General features: G+C 44.3%; 1 protein-coding gene across 3 annotated transcripts in view; it reads right to left on the reverse strand.

Annotated features, from left to right (window-relative positions):
* Positions 1 to 22,438, reverse strand: part of LOC126916769 (myocardin-related transcription factor B-like) — a 245,503-nt gene that overhangs the window by 203,561 nt on the left and 19,504 nt on the right. The window contains exon 1 of one of the 3 annotated variants that reach the window (XM_050723122.1): positions 10,532 to 12,466. The exons of the other annotated variants lie outside the window; for them this stretch is intronic. Coding sequence (XP_050579079.1) covers positions 10,532 to 10,571 — 40 coding nt within the window. The 5' untranslated portion in view covers positions 10,572 to 12,466. Of the gene's footprint in view, positions 1 to 10,531; positions 12,467 to 22,438 lie in introns of those variants that run through there. 3 annotated transcript variants of the gene reach the window in all.

Here is a 22,438-nt window from a genome sequence, read left to right on the forward strand (position 1 = left end):
TTTTTTTTTATAATTAAAAAATAAGCTACGAAAGGATATAATTTTAGTCGTTGAAACCTTTTTCTTGAAGTATGGCAAATCAATGACAGACAAAAAGAGTCGAGATAATAGTAAACGATTCAATGGATGAAGGTACTCTAAGCGAGATCGCAGCTCAATTTGATACATAAAGAAGTTATAGAGCCATTAAAGCGAGTACCTCGACTAGTACGAATCGCAAAGACGGCTGTCATCGCGGCAATAATATCCGAGTGTGCGAGTAGCTTCCAATTTTCTCAGAGACCGAGATACTGAGACGTTATGGCTCGATAAACTCGCCCATTTCCACGCAATATCGAGCTGTCGTTCTAGCTATCGCCTATGACACAGTTAGTATCTTCGGTTGGTAATGCTTATACTCTTGTACAGTGCTATATTGATATTGCAACTTCTTTCGATCTACCTTTCTAAAGCTGTATGCTCTGTAATTCGATCTAAATAGCCAGCAGAAGTTTCTTCGATTCATCGATATGATATCCCTGACAAATAATTTCGGGAGTGGCGACACGCTTCGACGTTGCCCGTTTAAATATAAATAAACGCGCGTTTAACGATCAAATTGGCCAAAAGTGTTTCTCGAAGAGGCGAAACGATCGACAACGCGTCCGAAAGGCAGCCAATTTTATCTATCAGCATCGACGCTCGTGCACGAAAGTGTAACAGGAAATGTACAATGGAAATGCTTTTGGCAAGTTGCGAAAGATGTGCAGGGTGTTCACGCGATCTTGTAAGCTCCGAAATTCGACATTTATTTCGCAACGTTGCTCTAACATTCACATTGTGACATTTTCTGATCGACGACCGCCATTCTCGACCGTTCGACACGATTGATGTCCAATTGCCTGCTGTCTCCGATGGGATACAGTACCGCGACGAAAACTCGCAAATTACCGGCCAGAGTCAACAAGTTCCTTCTAATTTCTTGTTCTTCGATTTAATGAGAAATAAAGATATCCAAGAAAAACAATTCGAATCAACGTAACGCAATTGACCGGTGCAACGTGTAATCCGATATTTGCGGAACACAAAAATGAAAACGAGCTGTTCCAAGATTGATCGAATTCGTTGCATAAATTGAAAATAAACGTGACATCATCCTTTTATGATAAATGAACTTATGGAAATAAATCATTTATTTATTGAAATTCGAATATTGATTCCATATGTGCTTATCTAGTGAAATTGAAGAATTGACAAAAAATCGCGTTGGTCGGTCGAATAAACGAACGCACAAAAGAGAGAAAGAGAGAGAGAAAGAAAGGAAAAATGAGAAGAAATAGCAGGTTCGAAATCCAACGGATTTAGGAATCATGGACGATCGTGGTTCATTAATCCCCGGTGACAGGCACAAAGCTGTTTACCCGAAGTTGTGCGGTGGTGGCAGTCGAGCGAACTGGAGCAACGCGATGATCGGTTCTCCAAAATGGCGCGCGAAAAAGGAAGCGACGAGAATGGTATTTCGTTTGGGTACCATCCAGGTCATGCTCCGAGCCGGCGATGCAGATGAGGGTGGAGAGGCAGAGAAGAGGAAGAAGAAGACCAAGAAGATGACCAAGACGAAGACGAGGAAGAAGAGGTAGAAGACAGCGAGGCCGAGAAGCAGAGAGAAGCAGTTGACAGAAGGAACAGAATTAAAGAGGCTGGACTACTCTCGTGTTGGGCTCATTAAGGGCTACAACGGCAAAGAGGAGTCGCTTCCTAGACACGAAGCCAAGTCTGTGCCAGACGTCGTCATATCTTGACCGATCGTCGTTTTTCATTTGCTGTTCCCTTGTTCCAGCCGCGTTCTCTAATCTGTGTTATTAAGCGCGTGTTGTGTCATCCGATCTTACGTTCTCTGACTGAATTACTATAGTCCTTTGGCCTACGTCTACGTGAAACGAGTATCACGTAGCGAATCAAGAGAGCAAATATTTTCTAACTGTATATCGATTCGCGAAATGTTACCGAACCCTATCGAGAATGTTACGCGTGGCATCTACGAACGAATAGAACTGATATCTTTTTAATAAATCTAAAATTTATTATTTTAGAATTCATCGGATCGAATAATTGTATCACACAGATGTCACTATTTTCAGAATGAAATCAATAAGATTCGCGTACTCTAAATTACAGACAAAACTTGTAAATCTTTAATCTGCCAGAGAATTCTTAGGGAACTTTGATTTATGCGCCACACTAACTGCCTACAGTTCATTGTACAGCGGCAACATCTGCGCGCACACGATGGGCCGATGAATCAATGCCGGTTACAGCGATGCAGCAACGCGAACAGCCGGCCGCTGTATAATCCGCGCGATCTAATTTCGTGAACTATCCAACTCACTGACTCACTTGGCACGTCTCGGCCTGCATATTCTTTCGTCCGCGCTGTCGTTTTCACGGAAGATGCCCGATCTCGAGACACGAAGGAAGGTCAGACGATTCGGATCACTCGTCAAAACGATTAACACGTTTATTTCGCCACGAAGAAATCTCCGCTTCGAATTCCCTCTTTATTCGCGGAATTCTTCTTTCCGAGGAATGAATCAACGCTAGTTAGGTGGAGTTATAATCGGTAATGTTTATTCTTCGGTCGAGCGAGTTTAGAGTTTAGAATCTCGGACGCGATCGTCTGGCGCTAAACTAGTAGGTCACATATACACCTATCTTTCGCTATTCGAAATCTTTTATGCAGCTCTTTTAAATCACTTTTACGACTGACAGTAAGACTCGTTCTATAGCACATTTCTACGTTCATCTATTTTACCTCGTTTCAAGGTCAGGCAACCATAAAAACGCGAAGAAAAAGAAAACTGTTTAGCAAAATCTCTCGATCAAATACTTTTCAACAATCGAAGAATCCTCGTATTTCCAAGTTATCGCTGTCTCGTGGATTATTTCGTTTGATTTACGATTTCCTCGACTATGATACAAAACGAAGGAAAGAAAGAAAAAAAGAAAGAAGAAAAAGAGGAGAGAGAGAGAGAAAGAAGAAAAACAAGAATTTCAATGTCACGTTGATAAACTCGGTAGAACGTACCGATTCTCCGGAACTCGATTCGCTTTTATCTGTGGGAAGGACCAGGTGCAAGGTCTCCGGCCAAGGAGGTGGCTGCAGGAAGAGAAGCAACGCTGGGTTCGGTTCAGTGGTATCGTAAATGAAACGGAGACTTCGGGGACGAGGTGGATATACACCGTTGGCAATCCGTTTATTTTTACAGCAATGCCAGGGTGAACGCTCCGCGGAATGTTTAGCTTCGGCACACATCTCGCGCCCGTATGCAGGCGTGCGCGCGCGAACACCCAACCAATCTGCTTGGTTCGCATGATTATCCACGATCACCTCAAACTTTACGATACGATGACAATCGAAAGTGCAAGGTCATTTGTATCAAACGAAATTAATATCGTTTATCATCGTAACGACTATAATCGTACAAGGTAGGATGCTTTACGATAGATGGGTCTTTGTTCAAAGGGAGTTCAAAGGGTTGTTGTCTTTCCCGATTTCAGTTTGTTCGTGAGATAATACAGTTTGATTGGTACTTTTTGGGAAATGCTATATATCGTCTTGTTACAAATTTCTTGTCACGCGAGTTTTGTATTCAGGTAACTCAAGTTTGGCTCACGTATTATCGTATATATACGTATGTATACGTATCGATACGTATTAGTACGACCCTCTCGATCGAAGACTTACAGCTGCGAATAATCTAGCTGTTTAATCAAAAGACGTGCCTACGCTTCCTTTTATTATGGTTCCATTCATTCTGCCCGGAAACTCCAAACACCAAAAGAGCAGTAAATCCCAGCAGAAATCTACTGACCCAAATAATGCGTAGAGCAGAATTCCGATCAAATAAACGGTGCTCCCACTCGTATCGAGCGTTTCTTAACTGATTACTACCCAGATCTGTACACCAACTTGATTGTTTCGCATCCATCGATACGACAATCGTACAACTTGCGATTCGAAAATTTAACGAAGACCGAGATAGCCAACGACGAGGCGCCGGAACGTGTACGAAGAAACTTTCCCGGTGCAATAAATTTCATCGACGGTGACAACGGCGATCCAATGGGCGGTAAGGAGAAGAAAGAGATGGGAGCGGAGGTGCGATGAAAGAACGGGAGAAAGAGAGACCTGGTCGCTTCACTATATTTACGCGTAAGCGAAGCTAACTCGGTTGAGGTTGTCGGTCCATTAGCGATGTTTTGCGCGAGTAAAGTGCGTGCGAGCACAGCTGTTACCACGTAAACCACGCGTATGGCTGCCAAGAGCAACAGGAGATCGGTCGCCTGTGGCCGCGACATACAGGGTGGGGGATGGTTACACAAAGAGGAAAGAAAGGAATTGAAAGAAAGGAGGCGAGAAACGGGAAGGGAAAAGATGGCGAGATTATCTTCGATCTCGTTCGATAAAGGCGGCCATCGTCGCGTCCGCCTCGCACTACCGCACCACCTGTCTCCATCGTCAACGACTCTCTTTTCCTCGAGCCTCTCTCGCTGCTCCGAGCCCTGTCTTCCGCCACGATAGCTTGATCGAAGAGGCGGATCAATTTATGGGCGGATTGTTTGAAAACGATCGCTGATCCGCTTCTGCGCCACCGAACGCGACGCGACGTCGATACACATTTACTTTATTTTTCGTTAGTTATTTTTCCGGCGATGCGTCTCTCTCGAATGAGCCGGAAGAAATTCTGCGAGAGTAGATAAATTTTAAATGAAGGTCTAATTTCTCAGACAAGTTGCTAGCAGGAAGGTCTGACGTAACGGTTGTCCTTGATCTTGACTTGGTGTTCGTGAAAAATAATACGAAGGAAGTTCGAAGAAATAATAGAATATCAAGATACGTTCCTCAGAGTAAAAGAGGGATGAAAGTGGAAAGTAGCGTCGCTCTTGTCAAATAACTCCGTGATTTCTGGAAACGGAAACATTCATCGTCGTATCTTCGTACTAGGTTCTCTTTCTACATCGCTATAAATAAGCCTAATCATGTGGTCAGGAATAGAAAGTTTCTTTTTCTGTCGTGCAGACTGATTTTTCTTTCCTCGACCGATCTTCTGTGATAAGAAACACCGACGTATCGTCTCTTCGTTATTATGGAAACAAGCGAGCAAGAAGGAAAAACGTGAAAAAGAGAAAGAAGAAAAAGAAGATTCCGCGTTTCCGTGGAGTAATTGAGAGACTGACGAGATAAATACTAGAAAAGGCCGGCAGCTTTACAATTTGTTTCAGCCGCGCTCGCGCGTCTGGCGCATAGCGAAACTATTTTTAAAGAAAATCTATTAATACATTGTGCATTTTCTTATTGGACGACTATACTTCCGGAATATGATATTCGAATCCAAGAATATTCCGGTGTCTGTCGTCAAGGATTTACCTGTCGTAAAACAAAAGTAACGAGTTTCTAGTTTAAAATATCCGAGTCTAGTTTAATTCTCAGCATTGTTTCCTTCAACGTTCAACGATAAAGAAATAAAACTAACATTTCATCTTTCTTACGTTCTTCCTCTATTTAAAACTTCGGTGAACATGGCAAAGATTTTATAATACTTACAACATCTCTCGAAATCAAAGTCACACCATTCGTTCAAACATCGATTTCACTGAGTTTCTTATAGAATAAAGTTACAGAATTTCGAAAATATCCCAAATTCCAGAAGGACGATCAATATCCGTGGATGATGTTCTCGATGCCATCGTTCATGAATTTAGAGATCGTCTCTAACTCGTCGAACATAGTGTTCACACCGTCAATGATAATAACTCGTGAAAGAATAAGAATGACGACAAACGAGCATAGAGGGATGAAGCCAAGCGAGAAAGAGAAAGAGAGAAAGAGGGGAAGGGGAAAACGTGGAAAAGGTAGAGTAGCGCGCGAGCGAGCTCGTACGTAATCGCTACGACGTAACTGTAACACGAGGTGCGCGTACGAGACGCGTGTCAGTGATGCGCCACACGAACAGACCGGCGTCCACAAACGCGAATGTGTGTTCGAGCAAAAGGTGTGAGGGTGTCGCCGTTTGGAAAGTGGCCAGCGAATGAAAAGCAGCGAGAACACGAGCGACCGCTGCCCACGCATCGTACATACCGTCCCGATAAATAATCGAACTAGGCGTCCTTAGACCATCAGCCTGCCAAATTCGCTTCCAGACAGTCCTGCGAAGGTCATGTAGCAGGTACGATCCTCGTCGAGAAACTCGATAAAAGGTGGATTTGGGGTTGAAAATACTTGGAAGCAATGATCGACCCATTTGCGATATGACAATTATAGAGAGAAAGATAAATTAACGAAAGTTGAGAGAATTTGGAGGTGTCTTTTGGAATTGGTACTAAGCGTCAACTTTTGGGAAAATTGTCTTTCTTTTCTTTTCTCTCTTCTTTCATTTCTTCTTTCCTTTTCTTTTTCTTTTTTTTTTTTTTTTTTTTAATAGAAGATGAAATGTTATAAACCCGATCAGTAGCTTAAAATACAGAATCTACGTTTTCTTCCTTGCTATAACTTTTCTTATTATAACTTTATTGAAGGAACTTCGGAGAAGCGTGCGCGAACCATGGATTGTTCTAACCGTTGGCATTTCGGAGACGTTGAAAGGTTGGAAGTCTATTGTCCAGAATGAATCTCATCGGACTAGTCAGGATTAAATTTAGATTTAGTTTTCCATCGACAGCTGTTGGACTCTGAATTTACGGACGTTATTCGTGAACCTACGACACGCGTTTAGTGCCACTCCATCCGACAAGCTGACAACGCTTTAATTGGACCCTTTCGGGAACAAAAATACGCTTAATTCGGTTTCACATATGTTCTTGCATGATGGCTAATTCCGACGCGTGAAAAACATTTTACAATGAATAAAGCAAATTTCACAGATCTAGATATACGTTTCGGCCATGTTCGATACCTAAGAGTCTATTAAATTGTCGCAAAGTAAGTGCCATTCGCGCTGGAAAGTTGTCCCTATAAATCAAACACCAGCCAGGCCGGTTTTCCCTTTGGTTCTACTGAAAAATCACCGCGACGAATCAGATCGTCTCGATCGTTCTAATCGCTAGACTCAAAGTATCCTCGTGGCAAGTTTTAATTAGCGTGAAGAAGCAAGGAGTGAGGGGTAAAAGAAAAAGTTTGAAAGACGCGATGTGCGCCTGAACAAGCTGGACATTTTTAGATGGAAATTTATAGACGTTCAACGCATTCCTGTGTCGCATGATCGAACATTTGTCCAGCTCGCCCACGCGATTTTATAACGATTCCGTGGCCTTGAGAAATATCACAAAAGCAACGAGAAGTGAGAGAAACCGAGAAAGAAGAAAATAAAGATCGAAATAATTCCGGGCTTACGTAACGGGTAATAAAAAGGCGCGGAAATAAAGACGGTGTACGGCTCAGAACATACGATATTTCACTGTCCCTCGGTAAACTTTCCTCTTTGAAGAACAAGCACGATCTCGTAAAGAAAAAGAAAAGAAAAAGAAAGAAGAAGACTCGGAATAGATGATCATTCTCGGGCATTCGACGCGATCGAAAGGTTTAAAACATCTGGCGATGACATTTTTCAATGGCTCTGGACGAAAGTAACTGCCGCTTACTGTGTTTTTCAATTTTCGTAATATAATGCCACGTTAAATCGAATCAAAGCAATGATCTAACAACGGTAAACGTTGATGCATCGGCGTGAAATTCGCGTATCGTGCTTTTAATGCCCGTTGTTTCAACGTCCCTGCTCCGATCGATGGTAATATTGGTAATAAATGTCGATCGAGCGAATCGTAACTTTCAATATCCTCGAATCTTTTGTAAAATCGTTCGCAAGTCTTTCAGAAATATATAAGCCGACTAGACTAATCATCGTCAAAATCCATACATAAAAAAAAAAAGAGAAAAAGGTGGAAAAAGACCAGATTCGTGAAGTCGAAATAAAAATGAACTAGCCGATAAAAGTAGAGTGAAAAGGTTGACTAGATTTCTTTCCGTCGAAAAGGTTTCCTGGGATGGTCGATTAACTCGTGACAGGGCGTTTGCTCCTCCTGGAAGGTCACCGACCTATAACACCGGGGCCACCTTGCTGATTAATGAAGAAAGTAATTAAAAGGGGCGGACGTTCGTTAACGATGCGGCCCTCAAAAGATGAAGGCATGGATTCCTCGTAATCATCGACTCGTCCCTGTACCATACATCACCGTCTGGCTGTCGCTTTACAATCCGTCCCGTGTATTCTGGGTCTTTTCGAGTTAGACCCCATTATCGACTCCACTTCGCGGCCACTAGATATATATACGTGTAATTAGTCTTGCGAAGGACTGTATAAAAATAAAAACGCTTTGACCAACTTAAACACTCGTACCTCGCAGATATAGGCTCTCTCTTGGCATGATTATAGTGGTAGACGTATGATTTTTGGTATAATTACACCGAGATATCGTCGATTTAAAAGAATGCTTTTCGTTAATGGTGCAATTTGTAAAGGAATAAACATAATCGACCTACGAAGAACAGAAGATAAAACGCAACTGTCACCGAGTACGTAACTCATAAGAATAACGAAAGAAAAAAGTAGAAGGTAGAATCTGTTTGAAATGACTGGACGATCGAAACTTAGAGGATGCTCGGGATCGCGGGAGAATGAAAAATCATTTTTTACGAAACGCTCGCCAAGCCTATCTATCTGTTCTTCGTGCAATAAATTCCTACCCAGGACCTTGGCATTTGGAACATAAAATTCGAATCTCATAACATCCCTTCGTTTCGCTATCGGTGTAGCAAAGCGCGAAACGAGAGCTTGCAAGCGTCCGTGAAAATGTGTTTACAAGATGTAGACCTAGCGCACATCGCACGGAAAAGAACGTAGAGCCGACATCGCGTATTTATAAATTTTGTTTAAGAATTCTGGATGCAGACGGTGCCGAGTCCGGTTAGCGGAAACGTAAGACGCGCGCGAGAGAGAGCGGGATCCTTTTTTTAATCGCGGCCATCTGGCCGAACGGCGCTTTGACGTTTCGAAAAACAAAAAGAGATACGGGGCAGCGAAACGACCGGCGAAGCGAAATCGCCGGGAAAAAATGTAGGCCAATACCCGAAGTGATCGTTACCATTCCCGGCCGCTTCGCTGTTTGCATAGACGATCGATCGGGAAAGAAATTCAAATAAACCGCCCCGCCACTAACATCTCTTGACACTCCGAGCCCGATTCCGCAAATATTTCCGCCGAAACTCCCATTTTCCTGCAAGAAAATACCACGACTTTGCTACATTCTGCTTTGAAAATATAAACAACGAATCTACGCTTCTTGCGTCATCGTCTTTGATCAAATATGAAAGGAATTAAAAAGGAACGAAGTGATCGTTGAGGAGGTTCGAGGAGGTGATTTTACTGGCAAAATACGAAATTGGAAAACAGAAGGGATAAGAAATGACACATGCGGAAAGAAGGCATGAATCCAGGTGGATAAGGGGCGCCTCTATTCGCAGATAAGAGGGTGAATAACCGAGGATAAAAATACTGGCGGTACGGAGCGCGAGAGACGAAAGAAGAGGAAAGGCAAAAGACGAGGGTGAAGCGGAGGGGAATGTAGTTGGACGTAGTTGCCATCCGATCGGAATGCGCTATGTGCGTTCGCCTTGGTCTGCCTCAAGCCTGGTCCAAGTGTCCGGCCACAGCCGCGGAATAAATGAACAGATAAAATGGCCTCTTCTACGTCCCTAATTAACACAGATTTTTCGCCGGAAATACGACTTTCCGTCCGCTTTACGATCCCGCCATCTGGCTTTTCTCAACAGCCTAGGATAGAATCCGAGAAACAAGCAATTTAACGATACATTCGTGATGCTCTTTTTCGAACACTAACATCAGCTTTGCCGAGATACGTTTTATTCGATAGAGTGCGTGTTATTGGCGATAATAACAAATACAAAATTCTGACTGTTTATAATATAACGTAAGTATCTGTGTGGGTTGTAATAATCGATATGATTGCATTATAAACAAACGTTGTTTCTTTAACGAAAGAGAATATCTTTGTAAATAAAAGAACGAAGGTATCATCCGTGTTACGGTTCCTAAAGGTCCTAATATCCCGACCTTTCTAAGGTATATCCAAATCTCCTCGGTGTCAAACAAATGTCTCTTTAAAGCCGTAGCTCCTAAAAAGAAAAAAAAAACAAAAAACAAACAGAAGAAACCTTCATGCATAAACAGTGTCACTGCGTCGTTATAAACCAATCCATCGTTAAAATATCAATAACAACATCGTTACAACACACGAGGCAAACATCAACGCGCAATGCCAAACATCTTCAAACAGCAGCTGACGAACAAACCTGGGTGAGGGATTAATAAAAGTTAGAGCGTAAGATTAAAAGGAGCTGACATTGGTATTAAAAAAAGACACTTTATTAATATGCGATTAGTCAGAAGGGTTGGACGTTCGAGTTAGAAACGGAGCAAGTGTTCCCCGTGCGCAGTGGAGAAAGCCGCACACCCGTCGAGGCCAAGTGGTGCCGTACCGTCACAGTGTTTACAGCGCTTCGCCCTCGGCTCAGGCATTCTGCGGTGACCTCGTGACCTCACCGATATTCCATCGTCGGTTCCTGCACTATACACACGCACGCAGCCACGCACGTGCACACCACAGGGAGCTGCACGCGTGCAAACGACGAGAGAGCAGGTCGAACGAGCTGCACGCGCTTCTCTCAAGCACGCCCCCCTTCTTCTTCGTCTTCTTCTTCCTCTTCTTCCTCTTCTTCTTCTTCTTCTTCTTCGTCTTCTTCCTTTTCTTCTTCCTCTGCTTCTTCGTCGTTGTCTTCCTCTTGTTCACTCGAACGGAGTAGAAGCCACCGTTTCGTCGACAGACGCATCGGCCTCTCTCCAAACTTTTGCTCGCGTCACTGGCCCGACATAACTTGTCCAGGCGGTTGTCAAGCCACGACAGCCGAAACGATCTTGACAAGCGCCCCCAGCGGATTACACGCACTGGCCGGTCCGATCATTCGCACGGCCTGGTATTATTGAAAATCCTGGATAACGTCGGTCATCCTCAAACACCGCTAATACCGCGGAATACATCAATGACATGTTTATCTCACCGCGTATGTGTCACCCGATTCGTCGATATATCACACCCTCCTCGTCTATATAGTCATCAAAATCACAGTTATTTGAAAGGGAAATTGGGCGACCCACGGGGTTCTACCGTTCCAAAACTGATACCACGCGGATCGCCTTTTTTTAGATGAAAATATAAATACGAAAATTGGTTCAGAGAGAGAGAGAAAGAGAGAGAAATGTTTCTTCTGAAATTCACTAATTTACACTTTCTGTCGTACGAAGCAAACGTTCTCGCTTAACGATCGCCTAACAATTTAATAATAGTAGTTTATAGAGTTCTTAACCTATGAAGGTCCATTAAATAGGAGTATACTTTGTGGTCCACGGTCTGTGAGCATTTATGTACAACGTCGAGGAAAAGCTCACTCCTCGACGATTTCTTTACAGGGAATGCAACATCGTCTCGCTGCAGGAATGATATGTTCGGCTTCGTTTTCGCGAGACACAACCACGCAAGATTCTAAGGTTCGATGATGAAAACCAACCACTCGACTCTCCACTTCGTCTGATGTACCGTTCTTTCTGTCCCCAACATGTCAATGAAACCGCAACGATCTCACCAACCCCAATTACACATCACTTCTAACTTAGGTTCACTTTCCAACTCTCCAAGCCCCTCTTTTAACTTCCCTGAAGAAATTTCAGCCGTTCTCAACTATCGCACCAGTTATGCAATTCCTCGACCCGCTTCTCACTCACACCACTCGAGGTTTCTCGTCACTCTGCGCAACCTGCGTTTCCACCCACAACTCCGAGGCGCACTGTCCTCGAAACGTAAACAGAGTTCACGTGATCGTGTTCGATAATACCAGCTCCTAGCGACGCTGTATCCTAGTTCGTTCTCGAAATTTCTTACAGGTTCGTCGACCAAGTTGCGACCAACTTTCACGCTCGAAGTTCGCAGTAGGGCGTTCTTCGAGTATTTCTTCGAACGAGGTCGTAGGTCGTCACGATCCGATCACGATATGCCGTGTTGTGTTATCGCGTGAAAAACGTCGCGAAACAGGACAACGCGACAGAATGGAGAAGATCGTCAACAGAGAAGGAACGTGGAAGGATCGTTCAGCGATCGTTCGAGGACGCTGCGGGTATGTTCACATCGCGATGTGGAGGGCGTCTAGGTCGCCGTAGCGCCTCGCAGCCATGTCACACACGCACTGACGGACGCTCGACGCCGGGACGCCGTCTTCGGCCGGACTCGGTCCACCCTCTCGGCAAGCGTCGGGACGCCTGGCTACGGGCCAATGTGAAAACGGGATAACTCGTTGGAACGCCACCGAGGGGCGTTCGCGTCACGCTCGCTAATTTTCTAGCTTTCGGCTAGAGCTCCATGTCTCCACGATCCTCTGCGCTGTTTTTCTTTTACGCTGAATTTCAGTTAAATTTCTTTGAATTTTTAAAAAGCTTTATTTCACTCCCAGCAATCCCGAGAATGCAGAGTCTAATATTTTGATATATATCGCTCATGTACATTTTCATATTAAAATGTTACGGTTGAGGTAGAAAGCATATTTGCCTATGTAGAACTGTTGTCATTTTTTAAGGAAAATTCTCAAAATGTAATAACCCTCTGTACAAGATACTGTGCAAGAAACATAAGCGTAGATAATACAGAAAAAGAGAATACTGGAAGATCGCGTTAATTAATCATTCGATCCAATTATCCGACATAAATTAAGAAAGCAACGTTAAACGTCGTGTAGTTAAAAGAGAAAGGTCATTAGAAGTGACACAATTAATGGAAGCGCGAGAGAATCGGTGTCGGTGAACGCGTGGCGGAGCGCGGGAACGCTTCGTAAAGCCGCAGGAAACTGGCGTAACCATTGATTTACGAATGACAATAAATCCAGCCGCGTTATCCGTGCCAAAAAGCACCTCCAGCTGCGCGAAAGATTCCTCGGAAAGGCGGTTCGCGAAAATTAGACGAACAGTCGTTAAATGCCGGTCGTATAATAGCACAGCCATGAAGCGACGGTGACCGGTTACGGTTAAAACAAAATTCGATGATGGAGATCTTGGATAGAGAAACAGTTGGCGAACGTGCCTGAACCAAGAGGAACGTGTGACCGAAGTGGAAAAGGTGAGCAACGAGCAACGATAGCGATGCTGAGTGGGTGTTCGTCTCTGTTTATCTGTGCGCGTAATGACGTCACCGCTGGTATAAAGGGGACTCTAAAAGCGAACAGATGGCCTTTATAGTTGACCATAGACAGTGTCGGAGCTCGCATGTCCGCGGAATCGCGGAAAATAGACGTCATTGCTAGATGGTTCTGTCGTGGACTGACCGGTCAAGTATTCGAGCGCGCTATACACCACAATGATGTATCGTTGACTGGTTACGATCTAAATGGAATTACGTAACTGCTCCGAAACGATCATTTTTGGGGCAGCGTACGCGTGACGTGGTGAAAATGGTAACGTCACTGGCGAATAACAGGAATGATTTATGAACGTTGGCCAAAAGTTTGGACATACTTCACGGGAAATGTTGGAATTGTTTTGCCATGCGACTTATAAACAACATCAGCAAAATTCTAGATCAGATCGGATCTATAGACAAAAATAAATTTCGCGTAGATTAACACGCGTGGGATCTCTTTCGACCAAAGAAACGAGAATTCGCAAGAGTAGTAGGTAAAAACATAGGACCGCCCAATTTTCTAATTGATGAAAATAACGAAAGCAAAACGAAAAAACTGTACGCGTAATAACGGGAAATTTATATCGGTGCTTAAAGAAACTTCAAAGTTTTATGAAAAAAGAAAAGCGGAGAAAGAAAGAAAGAGATCAAACATCGCTGTTAAAGGTTTCGTATTTATACTCGTAGCATCGCGGCCGCGATCGCAAATTTCGCAGACAGCGAGCGTCAGCGCGAAAAGTCGCGGTTAAGTGCGATCGTTAAAAGGGAAGTGTATCTGCGGGCGGGTTTTTTTCCAACGTTATTTCTTACGAGCGGCAGCCAGTTTAAATGAAAAGGGTGCCTCCTCTCGAGAATCGATGGGAGGCGTACCGCCTTAACCCGGACGAGTTTTATCGCGCGACCAACGAATAAACGAGCGAGCACAAGCGGCGTGTAACTCTGCATGAAGAGGAAGGAAAAAGGGGGACCGACGAGAAAGTAACGAAAGCACGTTTTATCGAGTCCTGGGTGGCTGCGTTGCACATGCAAGAACGTACCTTACAAGTTAATAAATTTCGAGGTTTTCCTCGTGACCGTACCGGGATGTGTGCCTCGTTGTCAGCAGCATCCGAAACAATCCGCTTGCCTTGCGGTTTCGCAATCACGAGAAGGTTTCTCCTGAAACACACGACGTCGATTTCGCGTTACGTTCGAAATATTTCTTCCCGTTGAAAACCAAACACCGACGCCCAGAAGGTAGAGTTTAACTTTTCGCTAAAGGAATGAAGCATTTATCGCGCGATTGAAAGGATGAAGATCGTTCCAATACATTTTATTTCACGTTACAGTCTTACTGTAATGGAAGATTTATCTGTATGGAAGTTGGTTAAAATTTAAATTATTATTTTTAAAATTCTAATCGGTAAGGTATTAATAAGCAACGTGTAAATATCATCGATGAAACGGAACGATTTTCACGTGATACGCGATCGTACGTCGCTTACGTACAATGGATAAAACGATCATGCCATGATTCGATCGAATCAAATCGCGTTCTCAATCCTGGCAAGGACAAAAGTCACGTCGAATCGGCTGCGTAAGGTAAGCAGCTTGAGAAGCATTGCCTAGTGGCAGCTACTGAACGACCTAGAACGGCCTTCGGCGACTGCAACTACGCAATGGCCGACCAACCGCGACGTAGAAGGCGTATACTACTTAAAACGATGCCAGTCCCCCTGCTATATTTTTTATTGGCCATCGTGGATACTGTGAGAAAACACCTGGACGGGGAAAGATTTACGAGCTTTGGCGACAACGCGAATATTGCAAAGATTCATAGAAATTTCGAAGGTGAAGTTAGTTACGCTACCGAACAACGAGCAGATCGAAAATTTCCAAATCCTTCTACCACTGAAAGCATAAAATTTATAGGACTTCTATTATTACTGGTTCGTGGGTGTTTAGAACGACCGACGTTCTAAACTCTGTCGAATTTCTAGAGATAAAAGATCTGTTTACGAATCCAAGGTGATCGGAATGTTTCGCTACGTGTCGCCACGCGGTGTATTGCTCAAACTCGAGCGGTACCATTCTTGGAGCGTCATCATGTAAAAAAACACGATTCGCCGTGAAGAAAGAACAACGTCGTTACAACGGCATTGCGAGGAAGGACCGATGTAAATATGTAATAAATTTCTCTGAAAAGCTGTTTGGCTGAAAGAGCTCGGCGGTTCGGGGCATAAATCGTCCTGGCGTGGTACAATGCGAACAGCGCCTCGATTAATGTTTAACAAGGGTGTCGGAGTGGATTTCGCGGTCGTATCGGAAGCGGGGACTCCTTTTCTCCCTGTCTCCGGATGCAAAACAGCGGGACGAGAGAGCCTTAACCTAATTAAGGAAGACAAGAGTAGCGTAAATCACGCGGCGAGGAGAAAGTGATGACGAGAGATAAAAGCGCGAGGAGAGCCACTCTGTTCTCTCTCCGCGGGCATTTATTTTTCGTCTCGTCGGTCACCTCGCCTCTTCTCTTTTTTCACGTCCGGACGATCCATGGTAACGCGTGTCTCCGCGGTATGCGACAGAGAACCGCTTAAAACGAGGAAGGTCCAGTTTTCAGGTCGCGCGGAAGGGAATCCCAATTAAATTCCATGAAATTCACGTTCCACCGAATATCTTGATCTCTCTTCTTCTTCCCGCCAAATTAGTTCACTTTTTCCAACTTCTCGCTTGTTTCTCCCTACGTGGCGTGCCAAAAATCATAACGATATAAATCGCGTGCTTTCAACCCTTAAAAAGTATCGTGCATCTAGTAAAATAAAGATAGAAAACAAGGATATAAAGGAAAGATTCTTTGCGGTAATAAACGTGAAATTCTGTTTCGCGATAAATGTCAGCGGGCTGACTTACGGTATTACGATTATTAGTTCCCCGTAATACGTTCTTCCGTGTTAACGTTGTTTTATTTTCTAACGTCGAACTTCCATTGGAAGTTTGATTAATACACACGGCCAGTGTAAGTAGGTCATAGTAGCTCTCGTTAAGCCTACGTACCTTCGCCTCTGTTCGCTGCATAAATCTACGAGTAGAAATGCACGTGCACCTTAGGGCGGGTACGCACCTGGGCGTGCACGCAGCCGTCGTCGACGCAAATAGGCGTGCGTGATCTAGAATGGACAGTGAATTTGCAACTTCTCCGAGCTATCGTGCTCGTTTGTTGGATATGGTCCGGACCGTGTAATTTTTAACGCGCATGCTATTACGATGGTTCGTAGAATTATTGTATCCGGACATGTTTGACAACGCGTAAATTCAGCTTATAATCGTTAGGATCGTTCCTGACTATACCTACTTGGAGAAAGATAGAACAAGAGTCTAAGCTATACCTGCTTTGAGAGAGATTAAGCACAGGAGTATATCGAATTCCAACAATCGCGTCTCGACATTCGCACGAACGAGACTGTAGCTTAATTGTTCGTCGATTATAATTTTAACACTTTGCTATTTATTTTATTATTTCTATTCAATTGGATTTCCTTTCTAATATACCGAACACGTTATCAGACAAAAGTTAAACTGTTTAGTCCAATCAACTACAATCTGAAGATATAATTTATAACTTTAAAATGTTTCATCCTCATCCTCCTGTTCGAGGAAAAATGTTAAACCAAACAACTATAGCCATCTTTCGTAGGGATTACGAATGGTTCGCGAGCTACTCCTGGGAGGTACATCGGACATGAAAAAGGACAGTGAAATACACGCCCGTGCCGCGTGAGCGCACGCGCGTTCGACTGTACGCCCGCCTTTGCGCGCCGCGACAACCGAAATGTTTTTCTTGGGCGCGTGGACGAGGCTCGGAGTGCGCTGCAAGTCGGGCTATGAAAAAGAAACAGAAACGAGGGAGAGCCATAAGAAAGTAAGACAGCCCGGTGGATATTGCGCTGCTCGAGAGGGAAAGCGCTACGAAGGTAGGGCGGACGAAACTGTGGAAGCGGACGAAAATACAACGAAATCGGTCGCGGAGAGCGCAGGAAACGGTGAATCAAAGAGACAGCCGTTTCGGGGGATGTTTTTCTAACAACTTCATCTCATCCCTTCCGCGCTGCCATGCCGCGGTTATTCGAAAGAGAGCGGCTCTTACCTAATAAATTATCGCATTTGTAGCGTCGCCACTGGCGGCGAGATTCCGGCACGATCTTGACGCTGTCTCGTTAACAGTTTTTCCTCGTTTTTGCCATGACAGCGCTCGCGCTCGCGAGAAAACGTCTCTCAGCTTTCGCCGTAATATCGTACAGAGGCGAGGAAAGAGTCGAGATGATATCTGGATGATCGCTACGAGAGATTCTGCAAACTGCAGGCGTCCCTTCCATGTTTAGCGAAAGTACTTGCAAGAACATCAAACGAGTATAGAATATCGAAAACGGAAAGAAAATTTCTAGTAACGTTAAAATTCCTATTACGAACGATGCGTAGAAAGATGTCCAGAAATAAGTTGTAATACGGAGATTTTGCAAGCGCCAGAAAAGAGCGTGAGAAAGGAGCGTGTGAAAAAAAGCAACGCAGTATCGTAATGTCCTATTGACAACTAGAAAATAATTCCATTTGGCAAAGCGACGGGCATCTTCTAGGTAATTAGGAGGGACGTCAGTCAATCGGCGTGAAACGCTTATTCGTCCATTGATAACATCTCAATAGCTGTCGATTGGACGGCCATAAGCGTCAAACGTATCGAAGAAAATGAATATCACGCCTCGGGTAAGATGGCGCGCAGGCGTGTACGGTGAAACGTATCTAGAAATACAAACAAATCTGCTCCCTTTGTACGTACTTTCAGCCGTATTTACTGCTGATAAACTTCGATTTGACGTTGCATTATTTTCTTAAGGTTAAATACTATCAACTTGCGATTGAGAGATACATATAAAAAGAAACGTGGGTGGATTTTATGTTATTTACAGAGTGCTACGCACGAATTCATTAACTCGTGAAAACTTCTAATTCTTCGTTAATATCCACTAAAACTCGTAACACCCGATACAGTCTCCTCTCCGTCGTTTAACTCTAAGATTTAAACTTCTAAATCTCCTAAACTCTTCATAAAAGTCAGCGGCACGACGCGATAAATCAGTGTTTTTTAATTGAACAAGCTTACAGGCAATCACACGAGGAAATTCGAGGTTCGAAGTGGCTCTCAACGAGATGGCCGCTAATTGAATCGGTCCACTCTCGTCGAACGAGCATCACGATCGCGTAAATCAGTCAGAACGAAGGGTTTAACGGGGGTTCTCTCGAGGACGATAACACGAGTTCCGCAACGGTTAGATCGGCGATTACGCTCGAGGCTGGGAGGTGTTAACAGCCACCGCAGGATTTACTTGTAACGAACGGGTCGGCTGGTACGTCGAAAATAAAGCGACACGGAGAAGTTACCCTGGTAATAATGCCGAGATTAATTTCTCGGAAGCAACCCTGTCAGGAAGGCCGGCGTACAATTACTACACGTCGATTTTAAACGTGATAAGCGAGGAAAGATGGCCTCGGTTCCGCGAGCATCATCCGACGCAGAACGCTTTATCAATTCTTTAATCCTCCGTAGACAAACTGAGTTATCGACGATCGAAGTAAAATTTCACTCTTGAACTTCATCGAGAAGTATTTTTATTTCCGTCGTAAGAACTTTTAGACGTTTAATTCGTCGAATAATTATACAGCGAAATTGATTCTTTTACCAGAATTTTTCGGTCTCTTCGGGAAAAAGTCGTACGTGTACCATTCTCGATGCAAACAAGACGAAACGCTACAAAACAGCGAGAGCATGGACGATAAATAAAAATCTCCGTATTAATAGAACGCATCGTCTCGACGGGAGAGACAAGACAGAAATCCGGACAATTTGAAGCGAAACAAAAAGAGGCAGCGAAAGAACCGGGAACCGAATCGGTATGATCGAGACGACCACGGAATTAGTCTTCCCAGAATAAAATTCGCGCGGCGATCACGAGCAAAAGGACAACTGGCAAAGGGTTGGTTTCCGCGACCACCCGGTACAGCGGCAGCCGGTCGCGCGATACGCTCCAATTTTCCGCGGCGGATCGTTCGCGGGACACAGTGTCGCCGCGAATTTACGATCGTCGCCCGATTTAGAGGCACGCAGGCCACAAACTAATTACGGCAAAACGATCCGTCCGCGGGCGGCCAACTGTGCCCGCCAAGCGAATTAAAAATGAAACCGGTAATAATAAAAAAAGGGGGCCGTACGTGTGCAATGGAGCGGACGTAACTGTCTGGGGCGGAACTTTCGGCCCGCAGGCGATGCCAGTGGCAAGAAGAACGGATGAGTCGAATCTGTATACAGTGAAGATCCATTTATCCGAACGCGTGTTAGAGAAAAGAATAGTTTCGATGATAAAAAGTCGCTATCCTCTGTAACTGTTCTCATTAATTCTGACGATAGTACGAGAGTAGAAATTCGTGTGACACGAAAGATCGAGGATCGAGTGACTATTTATTTTAGATTACCGGTAGCGCGTGTAAGATGTATAAGAGCGGATTTTGATCGAGAAGAGGATTGAGAGTGAGACTCGAAGTTCAAAGAGCCAAAATGAAGTAAGTTATCGCTGTATTTTTCATTTTACATATCGAGTGAAAGAGGCGGAGAGGCAAATAATGTACGATATATAATTTGAGTTCGCATAAACGAAATTCTATTATATTATTAAGCGCAGTTATTAGTCAATACTTAACGAGTAAAATTTGGCTGCAATTCAACGTTGCTGCAAGACGAAAAAACGATCGACTAAAAAATGACAGTTTCGAATCGATGATATCTCGTGTTCGACATACATGTGGTACAAAGTATCTCGTTCATTTTCAAACGGTACAAGTATAACGATTTCCTTATTGCAACACCGACCACATCGTAACTTCGTTCCATTTTTCATTCCGACCTTCGAGGGGATGACGCATCGTGGGACGCGATGTCGCGCACGTTCAAGAAGCAAACACGCCGTTCAATGTTCGTTTCCAGCGTATTAACCGCTAATGTACTCGTACTTTGCGATCCCGCTACAAATCCGAAAGATTCGTCGCTCAAATACCGCGACGCACGACATTAAAAATTGGTCAATTAAGCGGCAGTGCGCGAACAAATGTCGAGCCATTACAAAAGTGCAAGCTCCTTGTATACCGGCGGGCAAAAGTCGCGCTGTTGACACACCGTGGTTAGTCATGAATCCTTCCTAAAATATGGCACCACTTTGTCCACCAGAGCAACCGTCTGTCTTTCGTAATAACCGTCTCTGCTTAAACGATGTAGCTGGCATCGAAAAGAAACTTGGTCGCGTGAAACTACGACCCGATAATTTATTCCGCGATTATTATAGGTAATTATTTTTCACGATATCGCTTTTATCGTATTTCATTTGACGTTTAACGTGTTATACGATCCATTTAATTTCGTGGAACTTGGGTAAAAATAAATGTTTTAGGTCAGGCCGGTTCATGGTTCAAAAATTAAGTAAACATAGCGTCGTATCTAGTTTTAGCAAGAAAAACAAAAGGATGGTTTTATTTAAGAAGAAGCAACAATTAATTCAGCCTATCTGTCGTCGTTTAAAACTTTCAAAATATCTTTCATCTTTTAAGTATTCTATCGTAGCTTTTTTCAGCCGAGGCTGTAATCAAAAACTGGATGAAACATCGAGTCTGCGTGGCATTCTCGTCGAAGTATCGAGAAATTAAGTAATCTTCGCGTGATCGCGCAGCATAATTCACGTAACCGGCCATCGATTCGTAAATAATCGGTTCCCTCGTAAAAGATAATCGCGAATTGCGTCATTACAAATGGTCGAGCCAGCTTGTGCATTACCAGAAGCAACGTTTATGTCGCGATCGCGCGAATTTAAAAGCTATCGTGGCGAACCCACTCGCAAATTAATCGACCGAGGCTGAACAGTCGTGGCAAGGAGAGCAAAGAGCGAGGAGGAGAGCGGCGATCGAAGAAGAAGATCGCGTGGACCGATCCACGAAAGAGGTGCCGTGCAGAGAAAGAGACGAACGAACGATCTGCCTACCAGTGGATGAGGATGTTTCATTGAGAGTCGACGAATCCCAGAAGATGAAGAAGACGAAGAGGGCGTGAGTGTGTGTTTGCGTGAGATTTGAGAGTGAGACAGAGGAAGAACCAGGAGCGGGTGGATGCATTCAGGTTATTTCTGGATCGACCCAGATATCCGCCGCCGTGTTTTCTTGGACCGTGCTTTAAACTGTTTCGGATAATTAACGAATTGAATCGCATTCGCGCGTGTCGGCTACCGCATTGTCCTCGATCTCCAACACAAAAACTTCTTTCACTTCAAATTTACTGGCCGCCACGGGCTATCTACCTGCATCGACTTCTACACTGATACGATATAAACAACATGGATGAAAGAACGCGCTCTATCTCGCCGTTGCTCCTATGACAGAATTAATGCCAAGTTGCGAACTTTTCGCTTAGCGACATCGAACAATTTCCCGAACTGACCGGACGATATTTTCCTTGAGCGCGTCATTGAAACTCGTGATGTAGACACGTTACAATGTCGCAAAGTCGGATGGCTTTCTCCTGCCGTGGACCAATTAACCTAAAATCGAGTAAGGACGTGCACAAACAAATTACACGCGAATGCGTAATAAATTTCAATTATACGGAATTTAAGAAACAATAAGCGAGAAACTGCGAGATAACGCGAGACTGGGTAACAGTGGCGATAAATATTCGGCGAACGTAGCTTCCGGGCGACGCCAGTAGCAGGATCCAGCGGGTTCCATTCCTTTCTCCACGCTTATCTGGCGAAATTTTTCAACGAGTGTGCCGCGGGTCGAGACGGCCGACGTATCGAAAGCAACGAGGCGTTCGACTCGCTGTAAGCCACTTGGGGTGGTACTTAAAGTCGCGGCAGGGGCGATAAATTCGTCGCTTGTAAACGACACGTACGATGCGCGCGACCGTGCTCCCGGGATCCAGCTGTTTTTAATATCTGACTGGGGAATCTAGCGGCGCTAAGTGCGTCGAGTTAGCGCACCGTACGACCCGGCTGCCGCGCAAATGCGAAACGACAGGGAGTTCGACGAACCCGCCGAGAACGCCGCGATCGAAAACCGAAATAATAACGATGTCGCGTCGAGGAACCGTCGTTTGATAACG

The sequence above is a fragment of the Bombus affinis genome, chromosome 1, assembly GCF_024516045.1.
Source record: "Bombus affinis isolate iyBomAffi1 chromosome 1, iyBomAffi1.2, whole genome shotgun sequence".
Taxonomy (NCBI): domain Eukaryota; kingdom Metazoa; phylum Arthropoda; class Insecta; order Hymenoptera; family Apidae; genus Bombus; species Bombus affinis.